General features: G+C 45.0%; 1 protein-coding gene across 8 annotated transcripts in view; it reads left to right on the top strand.

Moving 5' to 3' along the window:
• Positions 1-22,626, top strand: part of LOC148012202 (RING/U-box superfamily protein) — a 60,989-nt gene that overhangs the window by 11,252 nt on the left and 27,111 nt on the right. For 6 of the 8 annotated variants that reach the window (XM_087669487.1, XM_087669486.1, XM_087669484.1 and 3 more), the window contains 2 exons: positions 17,141-18,169; positions 18,529-18,621. In XM_087669487.1, the coding sequence (XP_087525613.1) occupies positions 17,237-18,169; positions 18,529-18,621 (1,026 nt within the window). In that variant the 5' untranslated portion in view covers positions 17,141-17,236. The remainder of the gene's footprint in view (positions 1-17,140; positions 18,170-18,528; positions 18,622-22,626) is intronic. The other 2 variants (XM_087669490.1, XM_087669489.1) reach the window with 2 other exon arrangements.

Below are 22,626 nucleotides of genomic sequence, written 5' to 3'. Positions count from 1 at the left end.
CAGATGGACGTCAAGTCTGCTTTCCTGAATGGCGTTCTTGAGGAGGAGATTTATGTTTCACAGCCTCCTGGTTTTCTTGTGCAGGGGAAGGAAGATCATGTCTACAGGCTGCGGAAGGCTCTTTATGGCTTGAAGCAGGCTCCTCGTGCTTGGTACCAGCGGATTGACGGCTTCTTTCTACAGAGTGGCTTTGCGCGCTCCGCTTCTGATCCCAACCTCTACTTACGGGTTGTGGATTCTCTTTCAGTGTTCCTTATCTTGTATGTGGATGATCTTATCATTACAGGGAGCGACACTCAGCAGGTGGAGCATACACGGTCCATTCTTCAGCAGGAGTTTGACATGACGGATCTAGGGATCCTTCACTTCTTTCTAGGCCTGGAGATCTATCAGATGGCACAAGGCATTTTTATCTCGCAGCACAAGTACATCTCTGAGCTTCTTTCGGAGTTTGATATGGCTGAGTGTCGGCCTATCTCATGCCCCATGGACCCCGAGTCCAAGCTTTTGACAGCTGGAGTTCCCCTTTCAGATCCCACCCGTTACAGGTGCCTTGTCGGCTCTCTTATTTGGCTGCTTTACACTCGCCCGGATATCTCTTTTGTGGTGGCTTTATTGTCTTCTTTTATGCAGACTCCTACCCAGGATCACTGGCAGGCGGCCTTGCGGGTTCTTTGCTATTTACAGGGGACTCGATCTTTCGGGATCATGTATGGAGATGGGATTACCCTTTCTGGATGGAGTGATTCTGATTGGGCAGGTCATGTGGATTCGAGACGATCCACTACAGGTTATGCTTTCACCCTTGGATCCGGTGCTGTCTCTTGGAGCAGCAAGAAGCAGCCTACTGTGGCACTTTCTTCTACAGAGGCTGAGTATCGGGCCCTATGTTTGACCGCTATGGAGGCAGTTTGGCTCCGTCGCTTACTGGTGGAGATTGGCTTTTCCCAGACCGGACCTACGGAGCTGCGCGTGGATAACCAGAGTGCTCTTGCTCTGGCCAAGAACCCGGTGTTTCATGCTCGCACGAAGCACATTGAGGTTCAGTATCACTATGTTCGAGAGCGGATCGTGGATTCGGAGCTGGTGGTGGTCTACTGTCCTACGGCGGCCAATGCAGCTGATCTCTTTACGAAGCCTTTGCCTCAGGCTTCTTTGCTTCATCACATGCGGTTCTTGGGTCTTCAGACTCTCCCAGGATCTGAGAGGGGGTGTTAGCCTGCTCTTTATCATTCTCAATCTGTCATCTCCTGGTTGTGAGCTCCTGTCAGAGTCTGACAGGAGACAGAGGAGCTCTGTCAGTTCGTTTAGTGGCTGCCCTGGTCAGTCTGCAGCCTATGGGTGTCATACAGCCCAAACTGGGCTGTTATTCTGCAGTCGGCCCATTTTCTGGGCAGGTCGGTCAGATCTGGCCAAAGTCAGCCAAAGTCGGCCAGATCTGGCTGGTCGGCCAAATCTGGCCAGGTCGGCCAGATTTGGCAGGTCGGCCAGTTTTCTGGCCTGGGGGCTATATATAGCAGCCCCCCCAGTCATTCCAGCATTGTACTCTGCAGGTTCAGCACTGCCTCCGTCATCTCCGTCTCCGGCATTGGTGCTGCCATTGCTTCCAGTCTGTTCTGGTGCCTTCACTGACGCTCCGGGCTGCGTGCAGGGACTGCTCTGTCCATTTCAGTGTATTCAGCATTCATCTCAGTCAGTGCAGACTTTCTTCCTTCATTCTTTGCTTTCTCTCTCCTCTCCTCTGTGTTCTTGTTCTTCTTCCGTTGCGCACTCTCACAGTATGATGGGGCTGCCATATGTATCCTTTTTCATGTACAAACAATGATATGCATGGTTGCGTGTTAACCCATGAGAGAGCATAAAAGTGTTTTTGTACCACTACCGTGGTGCTTGCTTCAGCCCATACAAGCTGCATTTTAGTTTTCACACCATCTGCTCTTTTCTAGGAACTACAAAGCCCTCAGGCTGTTTCATGTAGATTTCCTCATCAATGTCACCATGCAGAAAAGCTGTTTTTATATCCATCCATTTGGTACAGCTCTAAGTCCAATATAGTAGTGAGAGCAAAAAGCACACATAGAGTGGTCATCTTCACAACATGTGAGAAGACCTCTTGGAAGTCAATTCCTTCCTTCTGTGCATATCCTTTGGCAACCAATCTTGCCTTGTACTTGGTTTTCCCATCAGCTGTCTTTTCTTTGTAAACCCATTTGTTTGGAAGAGTCTTTCTTCCTTTGGGCAACGACACAAGATCCCAAGTATCATTAGCTTACATAGATTTAATCTCTTCTTGCATAGCTGGCTCCCACTTATTGCTGAATTTGCATGACTTGGCCTCTTTGTATGTAAGAGGTTCATCCTCATCTGTAAGCATAGCATAATGCAAGGAGGGGTCATACTGATGTGGTTACCTTCTTGTGCATGTAGACCTGCGTACCCAATGATCTACATTTTTAGAAATTGGGCCTACATTTGGAGGTATGTTATCTTTAGCATTTATTGGCTGCTGTAAGCCATGTTCAGCATGCTGTTCATGCTATACAACACCTTCATTTTCATTACCAGCACCTGCACTCTCATAATCAGCAAGTCTATCTTGCTGTCCATGACCTCCTTGTGCTTTTGTTTGCTGTTCATGATCATCTGGCTCAAAAATATCCAGCTGATCATGAGTTTCAGCTTGTAGTACAACATCATGAGGCTCATCATTTGATGTAATAGGTGGCTGCAAATTTTGAAATTTGACATTTTTCATATCTTCATTAGAGACTAAAGTACATTTCAACAAATTTTTTTAAACATAACATTACGCATGCGAATAATTTTCTTGGATTGAAGTAATTGTTGAGATGTTTGCAATCACACCTACTTCAGTCTCTTTGTAAGGAGCAGTGAGGGCTCAGGACTAGAATCCCATATGCACAGTAGGAGAAGTGCTACCATCCAGTTTCCTATAAAGCATTGTACTTGCTCTCTTTTCTAATGCAATGTCATAGTACTTTTGTTCTTCAGTAAAGTCTTTGTGCCATTGTCAATCAATACACAAGATTGTGTTGATGAGTCCAAGCTTCCATCTTGGAACCTAATTCACTTGTGTAACAGTAAGTCATGTCAGTGTCTTCATGAATTCACTCTTTCTCTTCCAACCTCCATAGCTTCCGTATTTGCCATGCTCTAGATCCTGCATATTTAACATGGTATCAAAGTCCAGTTGGGCATGGCTTAGCTCGGCTTAGCTCTCCTTTGCTCTCTCTCTCAGCTCATCTTAATCTCTGGTTAGCTCAGTTCAGCCCATGACTTCATCTCTTAACTCTACCTTCACCTGAGCTTCCATAGCCAGCAGCACCCTGTCAGATTGAAGCTCTTATATCTCACTCCATAGGTCAAATCTCCTGGAGCTTCCTTCTAGAAAAGTGTTCCCCTACTTCTAGAGCTTCTTTTTAACACATCAATCATTGACATTGGGCAAGCATAGCTTCAGCATTGTGAAAATTCTCAGTCATTGCCGTAGCCTAGAATTTTAACCTACAGGACATACCGTGTTTGGAGTCCTTGGATCTCTCAATACAAAGTATATCTTCATGAACTCTCTTCTAGACATCTCTTTTTCCACTTATGGCGCTCCCTCCTAGCTCATAAATCATTAACATTAGTGCTCTCTGTCCCTAGCATTATTCGAAACGTCGAGATCTATTCAGAATTGCACTTGCTGTAATCGTCCACTCTGCGTGCCTGAATCCGCAAGTAATCTTGATCATCATTATGGGGCTTTGATAGAGTATCAAGTCAGCTATATTTCCGTAAAAAAAGTTTTAAAAATCATCAAGTATAGCTCTTGCAATGTCAAAAAAACCAGGCTCCCCTAGAAACCCTAACTGTGACTCCATAGCCATTTTCACCTAAGCTAAAAAATCTCATCATTTTCTCTCTCTTGCCACCTGGAGCAACCCATTGCCACTGTGATCTATTGTCCCAACATCAAATCAAGAAGGGAAAGGACCTAGAAAGATTGAAGAAGGATCGACAATCTCGAACTAAGAAGATTCAAGTTCGACATAAACTCAAACATAGTCTTTACATAGTGTGTTTTTCCACTGTCATTACTTGTGTCTCTTGACACACTGTAATTTGCTCTTCCATTGATAAAATTTGAGAATTTTGAAGTTGATTTGCTGCTGTCCCTGCAAATCCAACATGGGAAAATACTCTCCATCAGCTCGCTTCAAAGGAGTCGGGTTTCACACATGGCAAACCCGCATCAAACTCATCTTGATGAAGAAGGGCCTTTGGGCCATTACCAATCGCAAAGAAAAGAAGCCTCGTGATGCGGACCTTGTAGTCACTTGACAAAAGAATGATGATAAGGCTCAGGCCATTATCAAACTGGAGCTAGACGACAACTATATCCACCATGTAGATAACTGTGATACTTCACAGGATACATGGAAGAGACTTGACACCTTGTTTGATGCACAGTCTAAGTCATCAAAGTATGGTCTCTTGATTGAATTTTTCAAGCTTGAAATGAAGTCCAGCACATCACTTGCCACACATCTAAATTACATGGAAGGACTTTTAACCTAGCTTGTAAGAATCAACATTAAAATGGTAGAAGATGTTTGCATTGGTGTTCTACCTAAAAATTTGTCTCTTGAATATAATAATGTATCAACAACTCTAATCAATATGCCAAACCTTGAGCTTGTTGATATCCAAGCATCACTGTTAGAGAAGGAAAAGAAGCTAAAAACTAAGGAAGAACCAAGCATCTCTAGAGATGAACAAGCATTATATGTTGGCAACAGGTACAAAGGCAAGAAGGATCAGCTCTTCTGTGACTTCTGCAAAAGGACCGAACACATTGATAAGTTCTTCCATGCCAGAAAGAGGTCCCCAAAGGCCTATCTGGTTGCTCTTAAAGAAAAAGAAGAACATGGAGCAAAAGAAGAAGAAGCAGATGAAGACCACCAGGAGAAGGACAAATCTCACCAGTCCTTCTATTTGGATAGACTCTTTTAGCCTTGTATTGCCTAGCCCTAATGCTTTGGACATAAACTTGTAAACTCCTCATGTAGCCTTGTACTACAGCCTTTGTACACTTTGTGAGGACCTTGTTATAGCCTTTGGATGTCCATAATGTTTATGGTACCCACACTTAGCCTTTTCTTGGGACAGCCTTTGGTGTTTTGCCATGTTTATGGTGTGCACACACTTTGTAGGTGTTGTTTTTCACTAAAGCTTCTATACGCTTTGTACTTCTAGTTGTGATTGAGAAGGGGTGTTGAGATGTTTGCAATCACACCGTCCTTTTTGGCTCATATGGCCTAATCTCTTATGTGATAACTCCGAATGACAAGGAATTTTAGGAACTACAAGGAAGTTGTCACTCAAAGCTTTACAGTGCAAACAATACAAAGCGCCCTTCTTGGTTCCTTTTGCAATCAATATGGAACTCTTTTTCAATTTCCACAAACCACCACTAAACAATGTAGTGTAACCATGTAAGTCAAGCTGACCAATAGAAAGTAAACTCTTTTTGATGCTAGGCACATATCTGGCATCTTTTAACACAAGCTCTTGCCCATTATCTAAAGACAAGTGTACAGTGCCAATCCCAGCAATGTTGCAAGCATGGTTATTTACAAGGTATACTTTTCCATAATTGCCTGCATTGAAATAGTAAAACACTCCAAGCAAGGAGTTACATGGAAAGAGGTACCAAAGTCTACAATCCAAGTTTGAGTGACACCTTCATCAACTAACAAAAGTGCATCAAACACATCAGCCTTGGTAATCTGCATATCTTGCATATGATATACAAGGGTATTATAATCAACTTTACATAATACATCAGCCTTTGTATCTGAAAGCTCCTCTATGACTACAGTGGAGGCCACATTGGCCCTTTCCTTGCCTTTGGTTGCCTTAGATGCATCTGTTTTATTCTCTTTCTTCTTTTTGTCTCCTGCATTATTCTTTCTGTCTTGTTCCTTCTTGTAATACTTGCAATCAAGCTTCTTGTGGCCCTTTTGACCACACTGATAGCAAGTAATGTCCCATTTTTCATTTTCTTTGCTCTTGCTTCTGTTTCTTTGTCCAACATTTGCATTTTTCTTTTCAGTCCTACCTCTTACATTATAAGCTGAGTTGCTGCCTTTTCCACTAGATATACGTGTAATTTCTTCATTCAAGATTTAACCCCTCACACCATCACATGAGAGATTGGTGTTATTGCTGAGAGAAACCACCAAAGTCTCCCAAGAATCAGGAAGTGTCATTATCAGAAAGATTGCTCTCAACGTATCATCAAAATCCAAATTTGCATCCTTGAGCTCATTTAAAATGCGAGTAAATGCATTGAAGTGCTCAGCTGTCTGCAGGCTTTGACTCATCCGGTCGCATATTCACCAACTTGCGCATTAAAAGCACTTGATTAACATGTCTGGTGATCTCAAAGGCAGTTTTCAGCTTCTCCCATTTTGCATAACCAATATCTAAACCCTTAATGTCTGTTAAAATGTCATTAGTGACACCCATATTTATGTAAGCCATAGCTTTTTTGTTAACTCTGGCCCAACCTGCGTCAGATGTTTTTTTGGGTTTATCTTCTTGCAAAGCATCTTCACAATCCTTTAAGAACAATATGCCCTTCATACGGTCTTTTCAAAGGTCAAAGCCATGACCATCAAACCGTTTGATTTCCATCAAACTCTTGATGTTTGAACTGGAAGAAGTTGCAGCCACTTTTATCACAAACACAAGAGTAAGTGCACTGAACTGTAGAAGAACAAGCCGAACTAGCAAAATACATTGATGTTCTTGCCAAACAGTAATAAATCTGTACTATTTTTACATAAACTAGCCACCACACGGGCAAATATTGCAGAAATTTACCAAATTCTGTACAAAACCCTAAAGTTCGAGGTCCAACAGTGCTAAATGTCAGCCAATCTATCCCAGCTAAGCAAAATTTCGTCAAAATATGTAAAGCCCCTATTTTCCAGGGTCCAATGTTAGGAAATTTTACTCGAAAGAGTGAAATTCCGACAAATTTGGCAAAATTCCCAATTTGGTTGAGGTCAACATGCACAATGTCAGCAATTTTTGACATGAATGTTACTGCTAGGCACAAACGGGATTAAATCTGGGAAAAGCTTCAAATTTTCGAGCTCAAATTTGCACAGATCTGTAATCCGTGCTACCACACGTGAATCCCTGTTAAGAGAAAGGGGTAATTTTGAAATTAAAGAAATTTTTGATTTCTTGGAAAAAACTTACGAGGGAGGGGGGTTCGTTCACCACGTGATGCCGCTTGTTTGACTGCTCGTGCTGGTCGCCGCTCCCTACTAGACGCGGCGCTTGTTGCACACTCCGTCGTTGTTGGTCTACAGCGTTGCTTGCCCGGCTAGTCGTGGTGCCTGTTGGTCGCCACATGCCTGTTGTTTGCCGTAGGATGCTGTCACCTAGTGCAGATTGGTAACACTGGTCAGCAATGTGGTCGCCCGACTCCAGTCTGTGGTCATGAACTCTAGTCGATTGCATGCCTATCGCAAGCACGTGCACGATCTAACGATTTTGTACTGCAAGCTGTGATACCAATTGTTGAAGCTCAGTTGGAGGATTGAGCAGTAGCGCAAGAAGTGAGTAGGCAAGTGTGTGTGTGAGAGAGAGAGAGAGAGAGAGAGAGAGAGAGAGAGAGAGAGAGAGAGAGAGTGTGTGTGTGTGTGTGTGAAAGTAGGATTCGATTTGGGTGTACCAACAATGTGTTGGTACACAAAGAATAAAATGTATTTGTACTTAGGGCATGTAAGGGTGCATTCACATGTACAACTAAATAAAGCACGTGTACTGTACACGGAGGTGAAAAAGGGCCTTTATCCCAACAACCTATACCCTCCGATGCCTTGGTTGCTTTGGGGAGGGACGCCTTGGGGTAACCATTGCAAGCTTTCCCTTTTGGCTCAATTTTGGGCTTGAGAGGGGGTCTTAAGCTAAAACACACTTTATAGCTGATTAGTATCTTTAAATAGCCCCAAAGTACCCTTAATTAATGAAAAATGCAAAAGTGGTGCGCGGTTCGAGAGAGTTTCAATGATCCCCCAGAACTCTACTTTTTGGGGCACGTTTCAACATGTATAAATAGATAGGCTGCCAAGCATTCAGCCTCATTGTTTTGTGTAGGTTTCTTACTCTATTGTGTAAATTTCAGCTTTAAGCCACCTACCATCTATTGTCTAGCCATCACCGATTGTAGCTCATCACTATCCAGCCCTAGGCAGCCTGTTTTCAGCTATTGCCTTACTGTTTGGAGGTCTCCATTTGTTGTGTCATCGTAGCACTTGATTGGCCTGCATTTTTAGCATCTGGTAGCAAGCGACAGGCTATCACCATCTCTCCTGAGTGATTGCTGTAGTACTTGCATTTTTGTTGTCCACCAGGCCATCTACATAAGTACACACCTCTCTTGTTGTCCCTTGACAATTCTATGCCTTGGGTGACCAATTTTCAGCCTTCTGTGGTGGTATACTGCTGTGTTTACTCGACTTCAGCCTCTGACTATTGTGTTTTGGTGACCAACCTGTTGCCCTTCATGATTCAACACTCTTTCATCTCTGATTGGTGGTTACAGTGCTTTAGATCCATCTTGGGTGGATATCACTCTTCAACACTCCATTGCTTTGCCCTTGGGCATTCTGTACATTCTCACATTCATTTAAAAAAACATTTATTCACTTCAGAGTTTCTTCTCTCTATGTTTGTTTGTGTGTTTTAGTTTTGTGTTTTAGGGTTTGAGTTTTGCTTGTCATTGTCCAAGTCTTTGTGTTTTAGTCTTGGTCATATGTGTTGTGTTTCCTTAGTGCAAACTTTGGCATATCTTTACATGGTTTAGCTCTCTTGCGCTTCCCATCGGCTTTCTAGAGGGGGGATGGTGAGTGTGTAAATGAGTGAACATGAGAGGGGAGGGCTTCCATTTTTTATGGGTTGAGAGGTGAGGGGGTGTTGTAACTTGTGCCCAAGCAGAGGGTTTTGACCATAGAAATAGGGAACGCCCATTCCGGCGCATAGGAACGGATTAACGCGTTTCGGGAGGTACGAGCCCAGGAAACGCTGGCGAAACATTGTAGCCCGTTCCTTGGCCCGTTCCAGCCCGTTCCATTCCGTTCCCTGGCCGTTCCCTGTTTGGAACGGCCGTTCCAGCCCAGCCATGTAATTTTTTAATTTAAAAAAAAAACTCCTGTTTGACGTTTCGCTCCCGCCTGTCGCCTGTCCCCTGTCCCTTGTGCCTGCGCCTGGCCCCTGTCGCCTGTCGCCTGTCCCCTGCGCCTGCGCCTGTCCCTTGCGCCTATCCCCTGTGCCTGCGGCCGCCTGCTCGTGCTCCTCCGTCTGCTTCTGCTCCTCCGCCTGCTCCGTGCACCTGCCCCGCCTGCTCCTGCGCCTGCTCCTGCACCTGCCCCCCCCTGCTCCAGCTCCTCCGCCTGCTTCTGCTCCTCCGCCTGCAGGCTGCTCGGCCTGCCACACCTACCTCGCCAAGGCTGTGGGCGTGCGCCGTGCCTACTTCTGCGCATCTGACTCTCCCACCTGCCTCTGAGTCTCCCTCCTACGTCGCGTGCGGCACACGGTACACTTTGGACCTTGGTTGAAATTTTTGCAATTTTATTGAACTTTGACGCATGGATGTTGAAATGTTGGCTGCAAATTTCTGTAATTACTAATTTCATTGAAGTTTACAGTTTACTGATTATTTGTCACTTCTATATAGATGGCAGCATTGACATCTATGGGATCTTCATCATCCTCAGCAGGTACTTCGTCAACAACTGGACGAAGTCGAAGCACTACTTGGTCATGGTGGGATGAGGTAGATGCAGGGGTGCCATTGAGAGGTGGAGGGGCTCGCCCTTGGAAATGCAAACTTTGCCCTTATGCTCGCACTAGTGGGGCTGATAAAGTGAGAGCCCATCTTCTACATGAGGAGGGGAAAGAGGTGCGTTTTTGCACCAATGTATCAATTGAGAAAAGGCAGGAGTTACTTGACTGCATAGCCACTTCTATGGGGAATTCACATGCCAGGAGGACGCCAAATATAGCAGTGGATCCAACAACATGGACTCCAAGGCTAGCAAGGCATGGTGCTTCATGTAGAAGACCACCGGGATTAGTGGCTACGTAGCCTTCTCGTGGGCCATCAATGGCAACAGGTCGTGGTGTTAAACAGAGTTCATTGCACACTTCATGGGAACCAAAGAAGAAAGAGGAAACAGATGCAGCAGTGGCACGCTTTTTTTACCATGACCATATTGCATTCAAATCAGCCAGGTCACCTTATTTTTTAAATATGGTGACAAAGATTGCTGAGTATGGACCCACATATAAGCCCCCTTCATCAGAAACTATCAGGACTACATTGCTTCAAAAGGAGAAAGTAGCCATAGAGATTGCAACAGCAAATATTCGCAATCAATGGGCAAGAAATGGAGTGACATTGATAGTAGATGAATGGAGTGACACACGCCATAGGTCCATACATGGTGTTGTTGCATATTCTCGTGGAGATGTATACTTCATTGGTAGTCATGATGCTTCAGAAATTGGAAAGAGTGCAGATGTATTGGCATCCGAGTGGTGCGAGGCAGTGCAGGCTGTTGGGGCAGAAAATGTAGTGCAGTTTGTGGCAGATGGTGAACCTACAAATAGGGCAGCAGGAAACATTTTAATGGCAATGTATCCACATATCACCTTTAGTCCATGCATGGCGCATTGCTTGAATAACTTGTTGAAGGATATTGGAGACTTGCCATGGATTGCATCTCTTGTTGCGAAAGGCAACAAGATTATCATTTTTATATGTAATCATCAGTACTTGCATGCTGAGTTTCGCAAGAGAAGTGACAAAGAACTTCTTAAATACTCGGATACACGATTTGCATATAACTTTCTTATACTTGGTCGATTGCACTATTGCAAAGGTGCAATTCGGGAGCTATTTGCTAGTGATGAGTATGAAAATTGGACTGGGGCTGCCACTGCTACTGCTGTGTTATGTAATGCATATGTTTCTAATAGAGATTTTTGGGATGAGGGTAATCGCACCAACCAAATGGTTGATCCTATTATGCACATGTTGAGGCTTGCAGATGGCATGGATCCATGCATTGGGAAGATCTATGAAGGTATGGATCGCATGATTGAGAGGTTGGAGAGTTGGGAACCAAATGCAGATAGGTATCTGAAAGTGCAGACTGCAGCGGACTTCGAGGTGAACAGCAGGTTGTATCGTCGAGGTGGAGACATGCAGCTAGCGCACTGCGCCCGTGTATATATCTGCATATCTTTGTATTCAGCACACTTTATACAGCAGATCTTCATCTTCCACTGTCTCTCTCTCTCTCTTCTCTCTCTGCGTTCTCTCTCTCTCAGTCCTACGCTTCCGCACCGCTGCACTCTGACATGGTATCAGAGCAGTGTTAGAGGGCTGACTGAGCGCAGAACCAACCTGAAGAGAAGTTTCTATCGTGACACAAATTTGCGTTTTCAGCGTGGCAGACAGGAGGGCTGCGCCTTGGAACAAGGCTAAAGCGAGCGTGGGCGCGCAGGAAAGGAGTCCAGGTGGTGGATTTGCTGCTGTTTACTGCTGTTTGACGCGGAGGAAGTTTGCGTTTTCAGCCTACAAGTGCAGGTTTTGCTTTTTCATCGTCTCCGGCGGGTGAAGAAGTTTCAGGACGCGGAAGAGCCTTAGCAGGCTGAGTTTTCCCAGTCAGAGGGGGTTGCTTTTGCATTTGCGAAGGCATTACAGGTGAAGATGTCTACAGAGATTGACTTGGAGTTCCAGTCGATCATGGACCGGAAGGTGCCTCTCTTACCGGCTCTTTCCGCAGATCAGAAGCTCGACGGCGACAACTACCGCATTTGGCGTGTTATGATATTGGCCATCCTTGAGTCCTATGATTTGGCGGAGCTTGTACAGGAGGAGATCGACCGGCCCTCGGTAAGAGATGAGTCCAAACTCTCTTCTGATGCTCGGGCGGAGCTGGCCAAGGCTCAGTCTCATTGGGACAAACTGAATGCCAGGATTCGTTCCTTTCTTTTTCTATCTTGTACTACAGCTGTGATAGCTTACATCGAGCACTTGACGGTGGCTCGGGAGATATGGTTGGAGCTTGATCAGATGTACAATCGGATGACCCTTATGAAGCGGGTTTCTTTGGAGGTACAAATGCGGACCTTGTCTGTAAACAAGTCTTCTTCGCTGCGGGAGCACATCAACAAGCTAAGGCAGCTTCAGATGCAGGTTCAGAATGCGGGGACGCCGATTTCCTCCGAAGACATGGCGATCACACTATTGTCCCAGTTGCCGCCACGGTTCGGTACATTCTACTCTGCCCTTATTGCTTCGGGGCGAGAGTCTACTCTTCGGTGGGAAGAGTTGGTTCCTATGGTCTTGGACCAAGAGGAATAGCTAAAGGGACGGAATGCTTCCAAGTCGGAGGCACTGACAGGTCAAGCCTCTTAGAAGAAGGGGAAGGACCAAAAGAAGAAGAAGGGGGATAACAAGTCAAAGAAGGACAAGGACAAGGCCAAGGACAAAGAATCCACATGTCACATTTGTGGAAAGACTGGCCATTGGAAGAAGGATTGCCCTGACAAAGACAAGAAGGACGCCAACAAGAAGGACACAAAGGATTCTGAAGCGGTGGCTGCACCCTCATCAGCTGCATTTCTTCATCTAGCTGTCATTGAGGACTCTTCACCAAATGCTTCTGATGCTGCGATGACGGCTTCCCAGGCTCGAGAGTGGATCGTTGATAGTGGTGCCTCCCGGCACATGACTCCTTCATCAGATGGTGTTGCCCAATTGCGACCCTCGCGTGGGCAGATTCTCATTGGAGATAGCTCTTCAGTATCTATTGCAGCTTATTCGAGATGGACGAGGTGGTACCCATACCTCAGAGGTTTTGCATGTACCAGGTTAAGGGTATCATCTCGTGTCAGTTCATAAGATTTGCTCCCTTGGCCTTTTGGTGGAGTTTGACAGTACTACGGTGCGAGTCCTTGATCGTGAGTCAAGGAAGGTTCTATCATCCGGATATGAGGAGAACGACATCTATAAATTGAAGTCTTCCACCGCCCTCTCTACTCTTCTTCTTACCTCTCAGCCACAGTCAGAGTTATGGCATGCTCGGTTTGGTCACCTCAACTATGATTATCTTCGGAGGGCGTCACGTGGACAGCTTGTTCGAGGGTTGCCGGATATAGTGGTGAGCCAGCAGCCATGTGTCTCCTGCATTCGGGGGAAGCAACATAGGGATGCCGTTCCCCACACAGCTTTGCGGCGGTCTTCTTCACCGATGGAGCTTGTATCTACCGATCTATGTGGCCCTATGAGGAATGAGTCCTTGCGTGGGAGCTCGTACTTCATGCTGATCGTAGATGACTACAGCAGGATGATATGGGCCTATTTTTTGGCATTAAAGTCAGAAGCTTTCTCACACTTTAAGGATTGGCTTCTCTTTGAGGAGAACCGATCGGGCCGGAAGTTGAAGACCTTGCGATCCGACAAGGGCAGTGAATTTGTTTCTAATGAGTTTGCTCGGTTTTGTGCAGATAAAGGTATTCACCAAGAGTTTGCCAATACCAACACTCAAGAAAATGGCATTCTTGAACGGAAAAACCGCAGTGTGATCGAGATGGCGCACACCATGATGGAGCACCGACAGATCCCTTAGGTTCTGTGGGCCGAGGCTGTGGCTACTGCAGTTCAAATCCTTAATCGATCCCCCACTTCGGCCGTTGATGGGATGACCCCGTTTGAGGCTTACTTTGGGACTAAGCCAGATGTTTCTTACTTTAGGGTCTTTGGGTGTGATGCTTATGTTCACATTCCCAAGGCTCACCGTGATAAATTTGAAGCAGTTTTCCAAAGACAGGTATTTGTTGGCTACAGCTCCCAGTCTCAAGGCTATCGGTTGTATGATCCCGTCAAGCGGGATGTGTACACTAGTCACGATGTGCGGTTTGTGGAGGTTCCGGCTATATCAGTGGGTGAGGAGCATTCCGTTCTTGGAGATCCAGGGGAGAGTTGGGCTCCTGCTACAGTTCCATTGGAGCTCGTGCCTTTTGATTATGATTCTGTTTCTGACACAGAGTCTACTGTTCCACCGGACACCCCTGAGGAGTTACCACCGGTGGATATTCCAGAGTCTTCAGCTGATGGAGAGAGACGAGGGGAGGTTCGGCCTCCTCCTCGATGGGCCCGTGACACACTCCGTGATTTAGGGATCGAGGGGGTTCCTGAGGAGTGGGGACCGCAGGATGGTCCGTGGCGGTCACGGCGGCACCAGGCACATTCTACGGAGCTTGTTTGCTCTAACTATTGTTTGATGACCCGTGTTATGCAGGATCGAGAGCCCACCTCCGTGAAGGAAGCTTTACAGGTCGCACCATGGAAGAAAGCTATGGAAGCCGAGTTGGAGTCTATTGAGAGGAATGGCACTTGGTCACTCGTGCCCCGCCCTCTGAATAAGAAGGTGATTGGTGTCAAGTGGGTCTTCAAGACCAGATACCTTAGCGATGGTTCTTTGGATAAGCACAAGGCTCGCCTTGTTGCTAAAGGTTTTGCACAGCGACCAGGGATTGATTGTCATGATACTTTTGCCCCCACAGCTCGTATGGCGACCATTAGAGCTGTTCTTGCCTTGGTTGGCCATAGGAGATGGCCTGTTTACTAGTTGGATGTGAAGTCGGCCTTCCTCAATGGTGATTTGAAGGAGGAGATCTATGTTGAGCAGCCTCCTGGCTTTGGATTCTCAGATGGGAAAGTCTACAGGTTGAAGAAGGCCTTGTATGGCCTCAAGTAGGCTCCTCGTGCATGGAATGAGAAGATTGATTCGTTCCTCCAGTCTCAGTTGGGATATCGGCGTTCCAAGGCCGATCCACAGCTTTATGTTCACACTTCCGAGGATGGTTGTGTGTTTTTTGTGTTGTATGTTGATGATTTGATTGTCACAGGTGATGATGCACAACATGTCCAAGAGACGAAGTCAGCTTTACATCGGACGTTCGAGATGACGGACTTGGGTCTACTCCATTTCTTTTTGGGCCATGAGATTTATCAGTCTCAGAGGGGGATCTTCATCTCTCAACAGAGATATGTACAGGAGCTCTTGGTGTCTTTTGAGATGGAGGATTGTCGGACCCTTTCTACTCCTATGGATCCGAACTGGAAGGCCACTTCCCATTCAGCTTCTCCTATGGCGGATGCTTCCCGCTATTGTCAGTTGATTGGGTCCTTGATTTGACTTCTCAACACTCGGGTTGATCTTTGTTTTGCTGTTGGGCTCTTGGCAGGGTTCATGAGTGAACCTAAGACGGTGCATTGGCAGGCTGCTCAGAGGATACTTCGGTATTTGAGGGGGACGTCTGATTTAGGGATTCATTATCCCGCAGGGACAGATGGTTCAGATCTTGTACTTGCAGGTTGGAGTGACTCGGATTGGGCTGGTGATGTGGACCACAGGCGGTCTACTACAGGTTACTGTTTTACCTTGGGTGCAGGTGTTATCTCATGGAGTAGCAAGAAGCAGCCCACGGTAGCCCTTTCGTCTACTGAGGCGGAGTATCGGGCCGCGTCTTCCCCCACGTGAGGCTGTGTGGCTTCAGAGATTATTGGAGGAGCTTGGGTGCCCCCAGAGTCGTCCTACTTTGCTGCAATGTGACAATGAGAGTTGCATTGCCTTGGCACGGAACCCTGTTTTTCATGCCCAGACGAAGCATATAGAGATCCAGTACCACTTCATCAGAGAAAAGCTTCTGGATGATACCATCACTGTGGAATATTGCAAGACGGAGGACAATATTGCGGATTTGTTTACAAAGGCACTTCCCCAAGCTCTACTTCGGCGACATTCCAGATTCCTCAGGCTTTTGCCCTGCCCAGGCTTTGAGAGGGGGTGTTAGAGATCACAGCCTAATCAGGAGCAGCAGGGCAGGTGCAGTCGGACAGGAGCAGCAGTGACCAGTTGGACAGGTACAGCAGTGTGCAGTCGGACTGCATAGTCGGACTGCCACGTGGCAGTCCGACCTGTTTAGGCAGTCGGCTGTTTTCTGGCGCCCTGTTTTCGCCCAGTTTTCTGGCCATAAATAGCCGACATCTCCAACAATCTCCCACACTTCTCTGCTCGCAGATTACTGACCGGTGGCACGCGCAGATTCTGTCTTTGTTCGCAGATTTCAGACAGGAGACAGTGCAGATTGTAGCGGACTTCGAGGTGAACAACAGGTTGCATCGTCGAGGTGGAGACACGCAGTCCAGCGCATTGCGCCTGTGTATATATCTGCATATCTTTGTATTCAGCACACTTTATACAGCAGATCTTCATCTTCCACTGTCTCTTTCTCTCTCTTCTCTCCCTGCGTTCTCTCTCTCTGTCCTACACTTCCGCACCGCTGCACTCTGACAGGATGATGCTTGAGATCGAGTCCAAGGGGGATCCATAACACATTACACTGTACCTAGTCAAGGACTATCATCAACTTCAATAATACCCTCCAAGCAGACTACGACTACTTGCACCAAGCACCTCAGGTGGGGAATATCACCAGTTGAAGAAACTAAATTGACTATATAGATGAGTGAATGGACAGACAAGCAAGGAAAGACTTGGAGCCCACTCTTATGTTTTGGAACTCCTTGAAGATGCTGGGAAAAGATTATGAAACCTATCCAGAACATAAGAAGTAAACAAGGAAACATAGTAGACCCTGCAGATATGTTAGGAATACACTAGCTTATTGGAAACATTGACGATGGGAAGAAACTGGAACTTGTAATCTTAATTCATGCAGAGATTTGCAGACTGTGATTGACCACTTCTGCAACAACGTTGTCTTGTAAGCTGGACTATAATGAGCGAATTTAACTTCTACTCCTGGCAAGTATGAGGTTCTGATTGGAGTTAGATATTGTTGGGCTCTATTTTGCATATATTTGACTGGCTCACCAGCATAAGATCTTTTGTAAACAGATGCTGCAAATCTCAGACATAAAACCACAAAGGCATAAAACACTTGTTAAGAACATTCAGAATATTAGAGAAACTGGATCTCTATTTCTAACCTGTAGATTGTCTCATGTATTTTGCAGACTTGCTGATGTCCATTTGTGTGAAGTTTCTGTCAGCTTTATAATCTCCAAAGTATAGCACCTGACATGTAGAACTTTCTAACAAAGAAGAGAGAAATGACACAGCTCTTGACTTACAAAAGAACCCCGAGATATTCATCAAAATCAGGTATCAGGAAAGTTAAGAGATCAGGTATGCAGTTCCAAAACAGAAATGTGGTTGACTTGGAGGCTGAGAATTCTGCACAGCAGAGTGCATCACGGAATGCAGAAAGACCAGCATTTAAAGAATCTAGAACAGAGGGGTCACTGCCAGAAGGGGAAAATTTGGAAACAAGAGTTTTGGAATCACCTGAGCACCAGAAAACACTACTTACAAGCAACACACATGCACCAATACAGGTTATCTCTGATGATCCTTGCAAATCTCATTTAAAGGTTGAGATAGACTTGGCATCCAGTACTAAATGCTCAAGAAATGGGCTAAGATCCAGAGCTTGCATGCTGAAAGATAACCCAGGCTGTGCTGAAGATAACCTTGGAAAGACTAGCTTGGTACAAAATGTGTCAGGTGGGTTTTCTGGTCAAGCAGAGTCTAGTTCGTTCTTTTTGGGTACACGATTTGAACAGGAACATTCATGTGCTTCTTCATCAGCTAGAGAGGGGGTGCCTTCAAAACAACAAGACGTCATTGGAGATGTTGCAGGGCCTGGATTTGTCACTGCTGGTCAACTGCTAGGGGTCTCTTCCTCAGAACAGGGACAGGGAAGAGCGGCATCAAAACGAAAAGCATCATCAATTAATGACTCAGCTAGAAGTGCCCAACGATCTAGAGTCTTAATTCCAACTAGAAGTCAAAGATCAATGAGGAGCAAACATCTTTCTGCAGGTGCAGGGACCTCAAGGCCCATTGATGTTGATGCTTTAGAGTCCCCGAAGAGTATATGCTTAGAGGATGATCAAGAGTCACAAAAGGCAAGGCAGATAGAACATGATGCAATGTTGGCAAAAATTTTACAAGATGAGTTGAGTTCAGAAGCTGGTTTCAATGTAAGATTATTCGATTCCTCAATAACATTTTTAAGGCAGGAGCTAATGGAAATCAACAAGTCCATTAAAAATCAATCATGTGCAGCACATCTTGTGATGTCCTACTTTGCATATGTGAGCATCTGATGTTATCAGTGGAGAATGCTATTGCACTTGCAAAATCAGCAAAAATGTATTTAGATCATATTCTGGCAGGTGCTGGGATCTTACCTGTGATTGCATGTGCACAAATGACAGCAGGGCCTGTCTGGCTACATAAGCACTATTCATATGTTTACAGGCTCATGATGCACAATTTGTTTCCTTGTGAACATTTGTGGAGGTTTTAGTTGGGCTTTGTGTTGGCCGTGTTTATGCAGGATGATGATGCCTACCTTGCTACAATGTTGCAGGATGAGGAGAATGCCAGACAGTCTACTGAAACATCGATTCCCGTTTCTTCCTCCTCTTCTGTATGTTACGCACCTGTTTTCTTTATTGCATGCTAAATCAATGATGTGCTTTTACATGGTGTGGTTCACAACGTGGACAGGGATTCTTGTGCTTTACTCCAGGTTTGTAGCTTGTTGCTGATATTGGGAAAGGATATGAATTATGTGCTGTCTGGAGATTGTATGAATCTTAGTGCATGCCTCAAACCCATTTAAATTTTATCAACACCAAACAATATGAGACCATGCTCTTGAAATTAATTATCATGTGCAAGTAAAAGGTTGCAAAAATAACATTCAAATTTATATGTGCTTTTACACTGATACAGTCCTTTCTCACTCACACAGAAGTAGCATCCCAAGCACTACATAGAGTGGCAGTTGGCCAAACACAAGGTTCCATTGGAGTGAATGAATCCTTCATTGCTTGAAAGGTTCCGAATAAGATGAAATTAAAATGAAATTACTTGGCCAAACACAAGGAAATTACAGCCACTCCTCACTTTATTAGAGTGAAATGCATCCTTCACTAGTTGAAGGTCCCCACCAACTTTCAAAGATGACCTGAAAGTCTTGCTTATTAAAAGCTGAAACTGAAAGAAGATTTAGGTAATCTTAGGCACAAATAATACATCCATAAGTGGAAAATCTGATCCATCTGTAGCAGTGATCACAATCGTACCAATGCCACAAACATCATAAGTAGAGCTGTTTGCACAAGAAAGTCTCTTCCCTGCAGGGGCTGATTGCGTAGATGTGAACCAACACTTCCGAGAAGTGATATGCATGGATGTCCCCAGTCAAAATACCATGTGTGATGTGTTTCAACGACATTAAATGCTGAATCAGCCATAGAAGTATCATAATTGCAAGTGAGAAATGCATAATCCTCCTCAACAAAATTGGTTGAAGCATCACCATTCGAAGACCGAGTGGTTGATGTTTCTTGGACAGCTAAAGTGGAGTCATTTTTCCCTTTGCTAACCTCTTTCTCCAGTCATCTATGTAGTGGCCGAGTTTATTGTCGTAGTGGCATTTACCCTTTTTCTTCCCCTTGTCTATGTCTTGGGCAGTCTTGTCAGATAGCTGTCCTACATTAGCTTTGGGCTGATTTTACCCTTGTTGCTTACCTTTTGCCTTTGCCTTTATACCTTGAAAGTACATCACTTGATCTCATAGCCATATTCTTTCGAGTTTGTTTCTCTTGTAACAAGAGACTGGTTAACTCCATGGATGATGTTGTAGAGTAGGGCGCAATTGGCAACAGTCGGTGGCAGATCAGGCTGGAGGTGTTGGTAGGTAGCAAGCGGCTGTGGTTGAGGCAACATAGAAAGCAGAGCAGCAAGCTTCTTCCTCTTCTTCTCTTTCTTGGTAGGTGGAGTCAACGACAACGAGGTGACTTGAGGCTCGAGGCTTAAGGTGGCTGTGATACCAACATAGCACGAGGGAGTTTTGGAAACAGGGGAACTAGAAACGAGGAAAACCGGTGTCGTGCCACTACGCGCACACCGTGTAAAAAAATCTAGAGTGTGGCTTCCTTTTAGATTTAGAGAGCCAATGCCACTTTAGGCATTAGTGTTAGTATCCATGGTTCAAAATATTGGATTTTTTTGAACAAGTTTTTAGTCAATTTTTGATATTCGAGATATTATCTCTTGTAAAGATCCATAAAACTATAGACAACTTCTAGATTAGGATGATATGTATAAGAAAGCATGTAGCTTTCAGTCAAATTGAGAGGATTTTATGTAAAAAGAGAGATTGACGAAATCGCGTGACGCGCGATCGCTATTTTTAGGTAGTGAATAACACTCCGAAGAGGAAGATGAAGAATGAGTGATTTGGTAGAATTCTAGCTAGGTGCGCTGGTATTTTATCTCCCCTTTCGGAGCCAATGGAAGCATCAGATTGGCGATCTGAGCAGCATAGAGGAAGGTATTATTTTATGGACGTTTTTGTCTATTAGAGTTATATATTCTCTGTTACAAGACTGTGACAACTATTACCTTTTTGTTGATTTCTTTATTACATACTTTATTTGGACAGGAATGTCTAGTGAGTCAAGACTGGACAGTTAAGGTCCAGTACAAGTCTGGAAGAGACTGATGGCACTGTAGATTGACAAGCCTGGAAGAGACTTGTGAAAGTGTATATGGACAAGTGTGTTGAAAAACTAGCCTGGAAGAGACTAGTTCAAAGTGAAGATGGACAAATCTGCAAGAGATTAGTCCATGTGGGGTTATCAGTGGAAATTCACTTTCAGTTGAGCTACATTGCAAATCTGGATGTAGCCATAGTCTGCAAAGATGGTTAGAAGACTAGTGGGATGCAATGGAAGCAACTCCTAAAATTTAGGGAGTTACTATTTTTGGACCTCAGAATCAGTTCGCGTCATTATCTTCGTTTTTGCATGAGGATCAATCTTTTGGTCTGTGCCAAGGTCAAATTCTACACCGAGGATGGAGAATTTTAGACCGAAAGGTTTAAACAGGAAAATTGTTACATGTATGCTATGTGTCACAATTTGGGCATAAATTCCCAAAAGAGAGAGAGAGAGGGCAGCACAAAAACGAGTTTCAATGCATGGGGGGCTCATTTTTTATGAAAGGGAGATGGATTGCTGTAGATGGAGAGCTCTTGAGAGCTGGTCTACCTTGTCTATGATGCACAGAGGCTTGAGCTTGCTTCCTACTCTCTCTCTTTCTCTCCCTGACAGTATGTTTATGCTGCAGAATCAAGGGCTTTTCTTTTGATTCAGGTACAGCTATGTGGGAATATGCTGTTTTTGCATGAGGCAAGAGCCTCCTTTCTCCAAGAACAGGAGCAGTTGTATGCTGTCCCAGCAGGGACAGGTGAGGGTGGTAACCTCACCAAGTAAGTGTCTGAAACAGCACTGAATCAGTACTGTTTTTGGATTGTTCAGAGGTTAATTCGAAGCCCAATTGATGTCAGAGTCAAGGGGCACTTGGCCCAGATGATGCATGACAGTGCAGGGAGCAGTATGAACTGAAAACAGGTTTCAGAACAGGTCTGAACCAGTAATTACAGTGGGCTGAACAGTACAGGGAACAGTATGAGTTGTAAACAGGTGTCAGAACAGGTCTGAACCAGTAGATACAGCAGGCTGAAATGGTCAATTCTGCACTTCAACCAGAAGTTTTAGACTTGGGCAGAGTTTCCCCTCCTGGCCAGCTTGTTTTGGGTCAGCAATTGTACTGTTATGTTGCCAAATTTCACCTAGAATTGGTGAAAGACAGCTCATTGTAATTTCTCTCTTTCTAAAAATAAAGAAATACTGCAAGGGGCGCCTAACTTAGGGGCCAACAAGGTGTATGTGTTGCAACAGGAGCATTCTAGCTTCCTGTATGTCTTCTTGATTCTGTGTCTTTAAGTTCAGGTAAAGTGGGCGACTGTTAAATTGGGTGAAAGCATTTATTTATTTTGGTTGTACACTACCGCCCTTCCCAGTGAATAGGCCGGTTACATGGTTCCATTGCCGGGATTTGAATAACTTTTTCCCTAAAGAGTGAGCCAGGGTTTGTTTGGGTGTAGACACAGAATTGTGCATTATGGCTGATAGAAAGGAAGACACCAGAGAGGAAGCGTTTTCATCACAGGAGATCCCTGTTGTTCATGAGGTGGGAGAGTCTTCTAGACCTCCACAGTTTGTTACTCCTCCTGTTATGGTTGAGCCACAAGTTCATACGGCTTCTTCTATGGATGAAGACATTTTCAAGACTCAGTTAGTTGCTGCTGTGAGTATGTTACTCAAGTGATGCAGAATCCAAGGTTTTTGGCATTTTTGCAGCCCTCTCTTCCTTTACAGCAAGTTGGGCAATCCGCAAAGATTTCGGATCCAGTAGAGGTCCAGGATAAGGGTAAGCATGCTGCAGATTTAGTGGAAACACCAAGGCAGCTTGCGGAGTCAATGGAGACTCCAAGATTGGTTCCGATTGTCCAGGAACAGGTGGCGGAAACGCTAGTTACACAGGCATTGCCAGTTCAGCTCGCCACTTTATAGCAGCC

Source organism: Lygodium microphyllum, chromosome 27 (assembly GCF_053477565.2).
Source record: "Lygodium microphyllum isolate KBCC chromosome 27, Lygodium_microphyllum_v1.1.10, whole genome shotgun sequence".
Classification (NCBI taxonomy): Eukaryota; Viridiplantae; Streptophyta; class Polypodiopsida; order Schizaeales; family Lygodiaceae; genus Lygodium; species Lygodium microphyllum.
The sequence above is the reverse complement of the archived record's forward strand: the minus strand, read 5'-3'. Positions and strand labels throughout refer to the sequence as shown.